This window comes from Macrobrachium rosenbergii, chromosome 13 (genome assembly GCF_040412425.1).
Source record: "Macrobrachium rosenbergii isolate ZJJX-2024 chromosome 13, ASM4041242v1, whole genome shotgun sequence".
Lineage (NCBI taxonomy): Eukaryota > Metazoa > Arthropoda > Malacostraca > Decapoda > Palaemonidae > Macrobrachium > Macrobrachium rosenbergii.
This window is the reverse complement of record NC_089753.1, coordinates 21,651,324-21,666,679: the sequence shown is the minus strand read 5'-3', so window position 1 is coordinate 21,666,679 and position 15,356 is coordinate 21,651,324. Positions and strand designations below refer to the sequence as shown.

Sequence of the window (15,356 nt, the reverse complement as noted above, 5' to 3'; positions counted from 1 at the left end):
GAAAACATACAGAGAAAGGAATTTGAATAAGAATAAGCATCTCGGAAAACGAGAGAGAAACAGAGAGGGCAATGACAATTTCGAATATGAAGGGCCTTTTCAGTAATTCAAAACTTGATCCTCTTCGAGGAGAGAGGAGAGAGAGCGAGAGAGAGAGGCTGGGAACTTGACATGTAAATATCAACATTGCAAGACCCACGAGGAGAAACCCCCTGGGATAATTACCTGTCCGTGAAGGGTGAGCAATCCCTCCCGTGTGAGTTAGTGGCCTAATTGGATTTTCAACCTGGAGATTAAGCTCTCAAGGCTTGTTGGGGGCGAGGGGGGTGGAGGGGAAAGATGGAGAAAATAGTTGAAAGAAAGGATGGAATGGACTGGAAAGGTTTGTCCTCACGTTGATGATACGTTTCTTCTTTTTAGAGACAGAGACAGGGCTGGGTCCTTCTTGCAATCTGCCAATTCAGCCCACCCTAATATCAAGTTTACAGTTGATTATGAAAAAGACAATACGCTCTCTTTCTTAGATATGGAAGTTTCACGTAACACAGATGGTTTTTACACCAAGTTTTAGAAAAAAAAAACGTTTGCTGGATTAGGTACAAAATGTTACAGCTTTTGTAGTTTTAACTTTAAATTGAACGCTTTGTCCTGATCTCTATCCTCTGGCTGGTCTGAATTTAAAAGTTTCTAAACAATAAATGAATGGAGAAAAATAACAGAGCGACTGCAACAAGAATGCCGTTTATCAGTGATACAACGTTTTATACACAAGTTAATCGTTTAATACGTGAACTTTATCCGGTCATAAAATGCCCATTAATCTTAAGAAACCCAATAACTACTGGGTCCCTATTTAGATATCAAGAAAAATCGAGCCCTCTTTTGACATCCAGTGCGGTCTATTTACTTTCGTGCCCCAGATGTAGTTTGGGAAATTGTGTCCGGGACTCCCGTAGGCTTCTTAAGGTCCGCATTGATAGCCACAGGCGGGTGAGTTATCGAACAGGTGTCACCAGAATTCTCGAACATACAAAGAAGTGCAACTTTAATACAGAATATAATCATTTTAAAATCATCGCACGGGCTTCTTCCCCTCAACAGCTTGCTGCCTTCGAATCGCTTTTCATAAAAACAATAGTTCCAAAGTTAAACAACCTAACAATCGCTACCCCTCTTTGCCTGACATAACCATATTTACTGGGGATATTTTGCTTCTTCTTCTTCTTCTAGTCACTCGTCTTCCTCCCTTCACCTGAAATGGTAATTCCCATTGCACTTCGCTTTTTTTTTGGAGGGGTGGGGTTTGTGGAGGGGGATTTTATTATAAATGTATGTTGGCTGTTAGGATCGGTCTTTTTATTAGGCTTTATGTGTGGTCGACTTTTTAGAGCTGTGATGATGGGGCTGGACTCTGGAACGTCGCCTAATAGAGCTTTTATGAACTTTCTGTGATATATATATATATATATATATATATATATATATATATATATATATATATATATATATATTTATATTTATATATATATATATATATATATATATATATATATATATATATATATATATATATATATATATATATATATATATATGCATAATCTTGCCCATATAACTAACACATACTTCAGAGTATTACATCTTTTGCATTACAAAGGTTAATTGAATATAGTAGGCTGACCTGGCTTTCTCTTTAGGAATATCCAATCTCTCTCTCTCTCTCTCTCTCTCTCTCTCTGTTTTGTAATGAAGGAGGAGATATTTGGTGAAAAGCGGTAACTGGCCAAGGAAACTGAACAGGTAATCTCTCTTAATTGCCTCTCAGAATTTCGATGAAGTCCTTTGATTATCGTCACAGAGCTATTTAAGTCGAATAACTTATCATTCCTTTACAGCATATACCTGCAGTCAAGTGTACCTGGTACAGGTAACTTCTGCTTTTGGAGTACAGACCTGTAGTCAGGTGCCTGTAATCAAGTGTAGCTGGTACAGGTATCTTCTACGTTTGGAGTACAGACCTGTAGTCAGGTGCCTGTGACAAAGGGTACCTGGTACAGTACAAGTACGTTCTACGTTTAGAGTACAGACCTGCAAGCAAGTGCCTGTAATCAAGTGTACCTGGTACAAGTACCTTCTACATTTAAAGTACAGACCTGCAGTCAGGTGCCTGTAATCAATTGTACCTGGTACAAGTACCTTCTACGTTTAGAGTACAGACCTGTAGTCAGGTGCCTGTGACCAAGTGTACCTGGTACAGGTAACTTCTAGGAAACTGTCTGAGCATCTTCAGACGCAAGCAGATATCCACTTTTCAGTCCAAAGCTTAATCCCTTCCATATGATTAATCCTAACAATTATGTGATGCGAACATGAGTTGATCTTTTTCCGTCTCAGGAAAATAATAATCTTTGGGCACGATTTGATTTATTCTCATTCCGTAAAAGCTTTGACCAGTGAACTTTAGCTCACAGATTTCCGAGGGACTGCATCAGAAATCTGTAGCAATTTCATTGTAATTACCAAATATTTATTGTGAATTTTAACATTTTTGTGGGGGAACGGGGGAGCAGTTTAATTATATCTACCAAAACTTTAACAATTTTTGGGGTAGGCGAGAAATGTAATTATATCTACCAATACTGTTTTTATTTTAAACAGCTCTTTTTTTATCTCTCTCATATTCATGCTGAAAGTTGTATCTATTCTTTCCTAAACCATTGTCTGTCCTCGTCAGAAAGTTCTTTCCAGTTCTTAGTGAGAGAAGATTTATATATTCTTTTCCGTGGTCGCTCTTCTCTAATTGCTCTGGGAGTTAATTAGGCAGAAAAATATATTTCCTTTTCATGGCGTCATTCAGTGGTGAGGTGTAAATGAAGCCTTGATAGTTTTTTTCTTATTCTTATTATTATTATTATTATTTCTTCTTCTTTCTTCTTCTTTCTTCTTATTATTATTATTATTATTATTATTATTGTATTAGAACTCTGAATGCCGAGAACAGGAGTAATTTTGTATAAGGTCACACAATATATCAATAGAAAGTGAGTCTTCGTAAAAATGTATAAAAAAAAACTTTCGAACCCCTATCCTGGGGTCATGTTCAGTCCAAAAATTTTGGACTGAAGATGAACCCAGGATAGGGTTCGAAAGTTTTTTGTACATTTTTAAAAGACTCACATTCTATTGATATATTATTGTGGACCTTATACAAAAATTATTATTATTATTATTATTATTATTATTATTATTATTATTATTATTATTATTATTATTATTACTGAGAGAAATGTTTTTTTAAATTTTTGCCTGATTTTGCAAACAATTTCAGTAGCTTTGTTTTCCCCGGCCTTCAGGTTTGATGTAAATAAAAAAAATTCGTGTATGACATATAAACATCTGTTGGAAAAGCCTTCTTGGGACAATCTTTCCAAATTCTCTTATTTCTCGTGGACAAATTATTTTTTAGTTTTCTGAAAAGAAAACTATTGTGCCGGCTTTGTCTGTCCATCCGCACTTTTTCTGTCAGCCCTCAGATCTGAAAAAAACTACTGAGGCTAGAGGGCTGCAAATTGGTATGTTGATCATCCACCCTCCAATCATCAAACTTACCAAAGTGCAGCCCTCTAGCTTCAGTAGTTTTAATTTTATTTAAGGTTAAAGTTAGCCATATTCGCGCCCTGGCAACGAAAGGATATGCCACCACCGGGCCGTCGTTAAGGTTTCGTGGATCGCGACCCATACAGCATTATACCGAGACCACCGAAAGATGGATTTATTTTCGGTGGCCTTGATTATACGGTGAAGCGGCTCTACGGAAAACTTCATTGCGCCGAAAAAACTTCAGCGCATTTTTTACTTGTTTTTTTTTTTTTTAATTAAAATGATTGCAAGCGCCTGTTTAAAACCACGACTTTCACTTTCCCGAATAAGTTTTACTTTGTACGATTAAAGGGGCTTCAGTAATGCTTATATAGCAACTTTTTGTGGAAATGATTGCAAAGGCTGTTTAAAAACACCATTTCCACCTTCCCGAATAGGAGTTACTGGTTCTGGAAAGTGGAATGTCCGGAGGTTTGAAGAGTATCGGAATCGATTGTTCGAAGACGATGGCTAAATAACGAGAGATAAATGCGCAATGTGAAATGTTAATCGCCTTCATGTGCGAGGTCAAGCTATTAATTCGACTTTTAGAGTGAATTATTCCAAATTTTATTTAAAATATTAATTGAAATGGAAACAAAATAAACGTTAAAAGTCAATGTGAAAGTCTGAATGGATCGATGCCAAAGCCAATACTTGATGCGTATCGTCCGTGTCCGCGACTGGAGTTTCAATACACAGCTGTGTTTATCCAAAAATGGCATTTGCATGAAAGACCTGAATGGATGAAGTTTCAATGCTAAATTTGAGACTTATTTTTTGGTGATTTTGCGCCAGAATTCGTGTATTAGCTCTGGACTCTCCTTTTCAAGCCAATTTTATTTAGGTGCATCTGTCCCCAAATGGAATGTACCTTCGCCGTATCGTCAATTTATGGACGTGTCCGCGACTAGCCATGCTCTTGTCTTGTGAGTCTCAAAACCCCTTGCTGGATGGACTATTTTATAAGTAATTTGAGGTTTAATGGAAAGGTTTAGCCACTGAAATTGCATTTTGCATGAAACCGAGCCATTGTTTACATTGTTACCTCAAAACTAACGTTCCTCACAGGACGGCGTGTAGGCTAGAGAAAGTGGAAATTGAGTTATGTCAATCTTCTAAAAATCCGTACTTTGTTTTGGCTTTAATTGATTAACAGGACCTTATTTTGGCTGTGATTTTGTGTTTCGGGAACAATTTTATGGTAATTCTATATAATTAATTCCAGAAAAGCTTTAAAGCGCATTAGTTAGTAACGTTTTTTAATACAATTGGGTTTTACACTTTTTCAAGGGTTCTGATACTGTAATGTGTGATTGATGTTAAGTGTGTTTTGAAATGGTGATTTAAAGGTTTCAACAATCTGCATCTGTCTGTTGTCGGCGGATCGGTCTGGTAAACTTGGAATGTCCCTTCAATCCCGCCGTGTTTAGTACTGGCCTCTTTCCAAATTTGGGGATTGTCCTGGCCCCGATTTTCGTTGTCCTGAATCAAAAATATCGCTCTTGCCGGAGAAATTAAACCAGGGATATGAACCCATATCCAAAGTCATCCGGAAACAGACATAGCCAAAATGCTCTTGTCTTGTAAAGAGTCGACCGATGGGATGTAATTTTCTTGTTGGATGGACTTCAGAGACGGGTTAATTGCAGGTTAATTTTCACACTCGAGCGCCAAAAAACTCCTAAGTCCATGAGTAAATTCATGCAATTAGCACCCAAAAAGCTGTTTGGAAAAGTTAGGAAGGTAGAAGGGCATTTCGTCGTTGGTCGCGCTGTTTAGGTAGAACTACTTACCTTTTGGCGGAGGATACTCGGAAGAATGATTAGTTCTACCGCTGCAAAAGTTTTTGGTAACTCTAACTCTGGTATTATCTCTGCGCCTGTTTTACCTTGGAAACTAGTTTTTCTACACTTTTAGGGCTTCTGATACTGGCAGTGCATTTGTTTGTTGTTGGCCAAATGGAATGTCCCTTCGCCGTGTTTAGTACTGGCCCGGCAGGGTGCGGTACCCATACGTTTACAAGTTATTGCACTTGCCGGACAGGATACGAACCGTTCCAAACAGACGTACGCGTGCTCTTGTCTTGTGAAGATCGCGTATGGAAACCCCTTGGATGGACTTCAGGGGTTAATTACATTAGTGCGACAAAAATTGAAGGTAAATCTATAATTAGCAACCAAAAAACTGTAGAAAAAGTCAAGCTAGAAGGAAATCTCCGCCTCGGAGCTACTGCTTAGATCTACCCAATTTTCACTCGTGGACTTTGATTTCAATGTTTCCAGATCGATTTTTGGTTCGAGAATGTTTAGCCTAGACGTTTCTTTTGTAGCCTGGCGGCTGTAGCCTGGAGTTGAGCTGTCATTTGTAGTGGAACCATTACCCGTTTTTGTATTTTATAATTTTTTGTGTTTATTATGGGTTTCATGTCTATCCTCTGGACATGCGTATAGCTCATTAACAATGACTCCAAATGAAAAATTGCATAGGGTAAATGATCGGGATTGAGACACATGGGTGGCAGAACTGGTAATTTTTTTGGAACCAGCCATTTTTGCATGAAAAACCATTTTGAGTTTTTCATGTAAAAATGGCTAGGAATAATAGGGCAAGCTATGGAGGGGATGGGTGGCCGGTATTGTCATGCCTTATAGGTGGTAAATTTATTAATTATTTTTCTCTGTTATTAAGCATTTGTGAAGGTTATGTATTGAGAAGAAATTTTTTGTTTTGATGTGTTTTACCCAAGAAAAATATAAATTATAAAGTGGCAGGTGGCTGGAGTCTTCCGAAAAATAACGGCAGAATTTTCACTTTTCACTCGATATTTAATTGGAGAAATAACAAAAAAAATTAAACCTTTAAGAAAACCTTTGAAAAGATTGAAGCTTCATTAACAAAGTGAACTATAGGAAACTGCCATACGAGCTAAAATAAGCATGTGAAGTCTTCGTAAAATAGGTGTTGAAGGCAATTTTGAATTCAATGTGGAATCTTCCCAAAGACTGTGCAAAAATGAATGGGATTTGACACTTCCTTCCCATTGTTCATTCAACGGTGTACTGACACTAATTGCGTATATATGTAATGTTTATAGATATCACTCAAGATTTTAGTTGTAATCAGCACGATAAAACAACGTTTTGTTGCCGATACTAGTGAAAATATGAGACATGGAATTCCCGTCTGTCATATGGTTGAATTGAAATGCATTTTTACCTATAATCCATGGTTTTATCCTTATTGACATCACAACTGAAGCTCCACAGTGCTTATTTGATTGTAATTATGCACATTTTGTCCTTAATTCACTCAAAATACCACTTAAAATATGTGAGAATGTTTGTTTACAGTACTTTAAAAGTAGCAAAACTGTGGCGGAAACAGTTTTCCATCCTTATTGTACATCTGGCTGCCACAAACATCTGAGAGCAATGACGCATAAGTGAACTGTTTACGATAGAAATGTAGTATTTTGTTGTTAGGACTTTTCATTTATTTAAGTACATACTATGTATACTTCTGAGACATGTAATGTGTACATATGAGTGTTACCAGTTTGGTAAAATGCAAAGAAAGTTGAGTATGACAATTTATTTAGAACTGGTACGAGAGTCAAGATGCCATGACGTCAAAATACAGGACTGAAATAAAGATTTTAAATCCAAAATTATTACTTAAAACACCATTATATTTGACAAAACTTACACTGTGTATGTGGTACGTATATTACACTGTATGTAATATATATTAATAAATAAAAAAATTAGGAAAACGCAAAAAGTAACTACATAGTAATGTTCACAGCAATAGCGTTGAAATTTGTCTCAGGAATCTGGTTTGCTCCAACAACAAATATTTTCAAATGAATTATAATGAACATGTAATATATTTACAGTACTCAATTTATAACCTTATTCTGGTGTTTAGCTACATAGTTATTTAAATTTGCTAGTGTTCCCCATCCAATCCCCAAAAACGCCAGCGTTTACCACTGATGTCAAGGAAAAGTGTCTACATCTATGAGTACAAATATTTTGCAAATTTAATAAAGGAAATGGGCAGTTTGTTTACATAAGTGACTCGGCAAATATCGAGATGGCGTCACTCGTCCACTTTTAAAGTGCTTTAAGTAAAAGTTTCGAGAGTGTCATGGCTGGTAAGTTAGCACCGCGCACGGCTAAATCTTAATGAACCTCTGTTTAATCGGAAATATGCCATTATTTCATAATTCAGGAGAAAACTGTTACTTTGATAGTTAGCAGAAGTCTTGGTGTGTTGTGTAGAGGGGGCACAAGTCTCACTGATGCTGATGGGGACGCATTCGAATGCATTTTCTGGAAGTGTCCAAACAGCGGAGGAATGTCGCAGTGTCTCATGCTCCGAGCATTTACCCTAATATCATGGTTTTTTTGTATGTCCTCGGGATGCGCCTATAGCTCATTAACAATGACTCCAAATGAAAAATTGCATAGAATAAAAATTGTTCGGTGTTCTGAAATCTACCGAAATCTACCCAAAAAGGTAACTTACCTGGCCAGTTTGCATGAATTAGGGGATAGACAATTTTTCCAGTGGAACGTAACTTTTTCTAAGTACCCAGTTGACGTGAACGGTGCCACGCAGCACCGCTCTCCCGTAGTTCTTAAGATGGCTGTAGTGCAGTGCTCCACTCACCCTATAGTTCCTAAGGCTGCCGCCGTACGTCGCCCCGACCTGATCGTGGAAATTTAGCTCCATCCAGCCGTATTCCCCATTGATCCAGGTCATTCCCTCGGGCCATGGATTAAATACAGTATATCTAACCAGTCAGATTGTCTGATTGATATGATTCATAGACCTACACCCTGACTCACAGTCACCCTTTCTTTTCGTCTTTGACCACCGAGATGTAGTGTCACAATAAAACTGTGTTCCCTAACATTGTGTCCACTGACAAATTTAACTGCTGAGCGATATTTAGAATCCGTTCAGTGTCCATTTTGGGGGTTTCTGGATTTAATAAAATGTGTCTATCCACTCAGAAGCCGCTTGACGCCCCGTCTCTTATTTACTTTTCCGGCCAAAAACAATAAGACCCAGACCCGGACCCAGTACTTCCAATTCAGTGAACTCCTGATCACTTCGAAGAAGCCGAGGCTGGTACCCTTGTGGTCGGACAGCAGCAATATTGAGTAAGGTAAGCCGTGCAGTACTCTTTCTTTGCAGTTAACATTGCCTAATGAATAATGATGATTTGGACCTACTACCGTTAAGGGGTAGCCTAGGCCGTTCCACGTGTTCGAGTTATTACTGGGTTACAACAGCGCGGGGTCCAGGAGGGTGAAGCCCCCCAGCCAGGTCAGGGCACGCTACCCTAAGTAAGGTTAGGTTGGGTTGTGTTTGGTTAGGTCAGGTTACAATATTCTAGATTAGGTTGGATTTTGGTCTGCGTGGTTAGGTCACAGCCAGTGACGAAGCCCGCGTCTGAACAGATCTTTAGTCCCCAGTCCCCATGATCGGAACAACGCGACACGCATAATATAGCTGTGTATAATGTAGAGTGGCGGGTCAGTCTGTCAATAGCGGGTACTTTTTCTTATGTAGGTACACAGTAACTTAGGCTAGTGGTGTCCTTAGGTACATTAGGGTAGACTACAGGAATGTTGTAGCCTTTTGTATGTAGAGTGGCAGGTCAGCCTTTTGTATGTAGAGTGGTGGGTCAGTAAATCGGGAATTACAAAAGTTGTGGACATCGTTTACCTTTGTGTCTGAAATTACGTACATTACGGACAGCGTATACCCGTCCGTTACTTCCCCTACCCAAAACCCCGATTCCCAAGTGTCTCGCTCACCGTTGGTAATTTTCCTTTGTTTTTTTTTTCGCCTCCATAGACAGCAGTTATTTTATTACAAATATCAAATACATAAGAAGCTATTTTCATTGCGTTTTTTATAGCTTTTTTTTTTTATGGCAAAGTTGGTGTCCCGCTGACATTCACAGGTTCCGAAAAATCAGTTGCCGAGGTAACAGGCCGTGAGGCGCTCTTGCTTAGAAATAATGCATCAGCAACCTAGCGAAGTCAGGATTTAGAGAAAATCCCCTCATGGAAAGCTGGAACTAGAACAAAAATATAAAAACTTGGTTACAGCAATGTTACTTGACTGGCCAGCCCAGAATGACCTCATGGGTCTCAGTGCTTAACATATGGCCTAAATCCCATATTCCACTCCATTTGATGTGGGATGAATAGACTTTGTAGTGTGGGCCCAAAGAGGGTAGATAGCATTCCCGTCAAGGGTTTAAGTACAGGGGTAATTCTACAGAAAAGTTCTGCACAGGTCTGGGTGAGGTTTTGTTGTAAATGGGAAATGTGAAATTCAAAAACTAATGTGTAACCAAGGTCGTGTGTATTACAGCACTGTACATTGAAATAGACATACAGTACAGAGTAGACTTGGTAGTGTGAGCCCAAAGTGGGTAGATAGCATTCCTGTCAAGGTTTTTTCAGATTTGATAATTATACAGATACAAAAGCCAGTTTGCCACCAAGGTTGTGTACATTGCATTTAAACAGATGTTCAGAAGTGATTTTAACGTGACTTTTGACAAGATATAGCCTACATAAGCTAGCTAGGCCAAACCAGGCAATTCATGCATGTGCATACTGTAATGAAAATGAATATAAAACTTGAAACAGATGAAATCTAAATTAAATAAATTTGCTGTTGCTGTTAAAGAAATCTAAATATTTGAGGTGGTAAAATTAATTCCATGTTTGAGTATTATGGAGATTTTGAATTGCGGTGATTTAAGAGGAAAAGTAGCCAAATGAACAAGTCTGAAAAGGAAGCCAACAGAATTATACTGGACATTGTTCGTCTTTGCATTTCCAGAAAATATATAGAGGATAAAAGATTACACTATGTGAAGAAGAAAATGGAATGAAAACCTCTAATATCGTTGGTTTACATTTTTACCTCTGCTCCAGAGTCATCAGGTGATGTGACATAATTATATCATCCCCTGGATTTACACTTTTTCTATTACACTGCAATTCCTAATTAAACATTTAAAGTGAAAAGAAATAATATGACAGTTTATGTTTCCTTTCTGCTCAAAATGTCATTTGGTCTGCCAGTACACAAACCAGGACACTCTTACTTCTCGTTCTGTAAATTCAACATTGACCATTCATACACATGCATCGACCTTGGCTTTCATCTCAGTAAGGCAAAGCCATCCTATCCACGTATTCCCAACTTTACCAGGCTTTACAAACATGCTTTCTATAGATGAGTTCCTTGACAAGTTTGGATGCTTAGCCTCTTTACCCAGCACAGGGACTCCACCTTTGAGTGACTGATTTTTAATGAACAAAACTATCCTAACCACACTTTCCTTCCCAAACCTTACCAGTTGCATATGTAAAATGCCAACAGTAATCTCTATACCTTATTGAGAGTTGCTGAAGTTAAAGTTGAGCAGCTTTGATTTGTCACTTGTATTAGTTTGAGTGGTTTTGGCAGATGCTTCATTCATGAAGCTCTATTCAAGTTTAATGTTTTCAAGTAGCTGTGTAGTATTGTCAAGCATAATACTGTTGCTCTTGTAAAATATTGCAGAATAATAAAATTTAGAATAATTTTGTAAAATAATATGTCACTGGATTTTTTTCAGAGCAAAAAGGATCTTAAAATGCAAGAGACAACCGAAGAAGGTTCTGGTAAAGAAGTAGTGATTGCATCGAAAAAAGAGAAAAAAGTGTTCCGTCCAGCAAGCCATATTATCAGAGGAGTTCCTGCAGAGATTGAAAATGATCCTAAACTTAAGATGGCCATGGATGTACTACCACAAAATTACAATTTTGAAATTCCCAAGACAATCTGGCGAATTCGACAAGCAAATTCTAAACATGTGGCCCTTCAGTTTCCAGAGGGTTTATTGCTGTTTGCAACTACAATTGCAGATATCATTGAATCATGGACTGGTGCTGATACGACTATAATGGGAGACGTCACATACGGAGCGTGTTGTGTAGACGATTTTACTGCTCGTGCTGTGGGGGCAGACTTTATGGTTCACTATGGGCATTCCTGTCTGGTTCCAATAGACCAAACAAGCTCCATTCCTTGTCTTTATGTGTTTGTTGATATTCAGTTTGATACTGTCCACCTTCTTGAAAGCATCAAAGCTGTTTTTACTACTGATGTTCCTCTAGCATTAGTGTCTATTATCCAGTTTGTTAGCTCTTTACAGAAAGTGGCTCAGGACCTAAAAAGTTGTGGTTATAGTGTTTGCGTTCCTCAGTGTCGACCTCTGTCACCTGGAGAGGTACTTGGTTGTACGTCACCCCCAGTACCAGAAGGGCATACAATCATTGCTCTAGGCGATGGTCGCTTTCATTTGGAGTCCATCATGATTTCTAATCCTGATATTCCAACGTATTTGTAAGTATAGTTTTATATTTTAAGCTTTGTATGTTTCATTGCCCGTAATCTTTTGATTTCTCTTTGTAGATTTTTGTGAGTCAAACATTTATTTCTGTATCTCTTGAAAATTGTGGAGTTTTGCATTATGATAGAATAATCCTGTAAATGATTAAAAATTTGTATTCTCTTTCAGATATAACCCATATTCTAAGGTTCTTTCACGGGAGTATTATGATCAGCCTCTAATGAAAAAGATACGTAAAGAGGCCATTGATAAAGCAAGTGAATCCAATAAATGGGGCTTAATACTCGGAACACTTGGCAGACAAGGGAATAACAAAGTCATGGAAAATCTAAAAGTAAGTTTCTTTCATTGTCTGTATGATTTATTTTGTATATGTTTATACTGTATATAATCCATGATTTAAATATGATGGTTGGGACAGTTGGAGAAATTTTAAGCCATTTTGATGAATTGTTCACAGTAAAAATACTATTACCACTACAGTAAACCCCCCGTATTCGCGTTCTCATGATTCGCGGACTCACGCATTTGCGGGTTTCTCTATGGAACATATCTAGCCACTATTCGCGGAAAATTCGCCCATTTGCGGTATTTTTCACTGAGAAATATTCACTAATTACTGTATTTTCATATAATTTTCATGAATAAATGCACTTTTTGTGATAAAACTATTAAAATACTCGGGTACATGCATTTTTACAGGGTTTTTTGTGTTTAATCTATCAAAATGGGCAGTTCTAAGTGTTTTTAGAGGGGTTTTAAGTATTCGCGGATTTTAGCTATTTGCTGGGGGTGTGGGACGCATCCCCCGCGAATACGGGGCATTCACTGTACTTCAGATTTAGAACAGTATTTTTCTAGAGATGTCAGTTACTTATTTAGTGTGGTGTTTCATATGTGGTTTTATTTATTGATTATTATTATTATTATTATTTTTATAATTTTTTTTTGTTTTGCAACAGAAACAGCTAGAAGTTGCAGGAAAAGATCTTGTTATTGTCCTGATGTCAGAAATCTTCCCAGCTAAACTAAATGCCATGAAAGATGTGGATGTCTGGATTCAGGTGGCTTGTCCAAGACTCTCCATAGACTGGGGTGCATCCTTTTCAAAGCCGCTTCTTACACCTTATGAAGCAACTGTTGCCCTGAAGCATGCAGAGTGGCATGTTAAAAATTATCCTATGGATTTTTATGCAAATGAAAGTTTAGGTGAGTGGACACCGAATCATAAACCACCTTGTCCATGTGGATTTACAAGGAAAACTGGATGCAAAGGACCGAAGTGTGAGTCAAAAATTAAAGTTTAATCAATTAGACTAAGTTATTTGATTCAGAACACTAGGTAAAAAGATTCTTTAAGAATCATGGTTTCAGGCAACATTTTGTTGTGTGACATGGTGCAGACATATGGGCTCAAGAATGTGCCTGTACATATAGTTTTCTGTACATATTTAAAATTATGTATATTTAAGATGGTCATTTCCATGTGTTCACACCTAGTACAAACTATAGTTACGTCATCACCTCCAACATCGTATGGCACAAACGGCCTTGGTGAAGTTTTGCTGCTCATCTCTTTCCTGTATTTAATCTTACACAAATCCCCAGCTTCTTCTTGCATAGTTCTCATCCAGGTAGGTCTGGATCTTCCAACTCTTTGTATGCCCACTGGAGCCAAGCTGACACTGTAACTCAGTATTCTGGGGGTTGTGCCTATGACATGTCCAATCCTTCTTTGTCTCCCCTTTACCATTATCACTTTTACATACGGATTTTGTGTGATTCTAATTATGGTATAATTTTTAACTTTATTCCTTATTGCTGATATCAGTTGGCAGTGAATCTGGAATGATCATAATCCCTATTTTGGGCACATTGTGGCAGTGATCTTCCCAAGAATGGTGATTAGAAGACAACTGCAATTGAAAGAATTTGTGATCAGTAATGGCCTGATGACATGTTTACAGTAAACAACAGCACAAGGATTGTAACCAATAGACAATTGACAAGGATTAGCAGCAGCTGATGATTAGTAATGACAGGCAGCTGACACAGTACAGTACAACTGTAGTAGCTTGTTAGTTGATTACCATACAGTAAGAATGGCTACATGAAAGAGTGTATGGATGATACAGATTGTTCAGTGTTCATGATTGTTAACAGATTAAGGATATTCTTTCCCTTAATGGAGTTGTGCATAAATAGTTCCCTCTAGTTTTTTCCATCTTGTTTGGTTTCTGCTTAAATTTCCATCTGGCCCAGGTCTACACATGCCCTTTTCCATGAATTTTTCTCAGCCTTCCTAGTGGTCTCTTGTCTTACTATTTCCATTAACTATCACTTGTTCCAAGGAGGTTACAAACTTTCTTCTTTTATAAGGCTATATGGTTAGTCACAGTTAGTTTGGTTTTTGAAGCCTGTGAAGATTATTAACAAGGCAGTTGATGGTGACAACTAGGTTCTAGACGTCTCCCCTGCTGCTCTGGTCAAGGAACTTGTCTTGGTTTTGAAGCCATGTGTTAATTATTTAAATATTACCTTTGACCTAGTGGTTGTTCAGTAAATTAGGGATACCTGAGTAACAATTATATATAACATTTATGACTTTTGTTTAGTGTTTGTTCAGTAGTCAGGGATACCTGAACTACTATTTATTTATGTTTTCTTGCTTTGGGAGCCTGTTTTCTTTTACCAGTTCCACTTATGGCCATCATATCATGATTCATAACATTTTCAGTTTTGAATCTCATACTTCCTTCTTCTGAAGGTGTGGATTGTTCAGTACTGGCCAGAGGAGTGTTAAGATCCCATTTTGCTGTCCTTTTGTTCTCTCCTTTCTCAGTCTTCAGGTTACTGAAGGGCGGCCACCAGCAGTGGGAGAAGCTGTGGATTAGTCACAAGAGCTCATGACCGGTATTCAGTTAGACTTCCAAGGAAGGTTCACTGTAGTTCCCTTCCTTGAGACTATCTACCAGAGACTTTGGAGATGATGAGACGTTGGAAGGCTGGAAGCAGTGCACTGATTACCGCATGCAGCCTTGTCCTCTTTATCTGAGCTCCACTTGGTCTTCTGAGGGACTCTTCTCTTCTAACCCTGCCTAGTTCTTACTGGTGGTTGGGAAGTGTTTGGAGAGCCTTTGCACTGCTCATCCAACTTCTGGGGTGGTGATCATAGTAAACTGAACATGCACAATTCCACTTTGGATGTCGGACCCATGCACCAACCAGTAATTCTGTTTGTAGTTGCTGGAGTTTTATCAGGTAATCCTCGTGCCAAATT

At 38.1% G+C, this 15,356-nt stretch overlaps 1 protein-coding gene across 1 annotated transcript; it reads left to right on the top strand.

Moving 5' to 3' along the window:
* The first annotated feature begins 5,555 nt into the window (after window positions 1–5,555).
* On the top strand, window positions 5,556–13,392 carry Dph1 (diphthamide biosynthesis 1). The gene is made up of 5 exons (XM_067114486.1): window positions 5,556–5,799; window positions 8,664–8,818; window positions 11,300–12,069; window positions 12,245–12,410; window positions 13,039–13,392. The coding sequence occupies exons 3-5, from the start codon at window positions 11,318–11,320 to the stop codon at window positions 13,381–13,383; spliced, it is 1,263 nt and encodes a 420-aa protein (XP_066970587.1). The 5' UTR covers window positions 5,556–5,799; window positions 8,664–8,818; window positions 11,300–11,317; the 3' UTR covers window positions 13,384–13,392.
* Window positions 13,393–15,356: the final 1,964 nt, after the last annotated feature.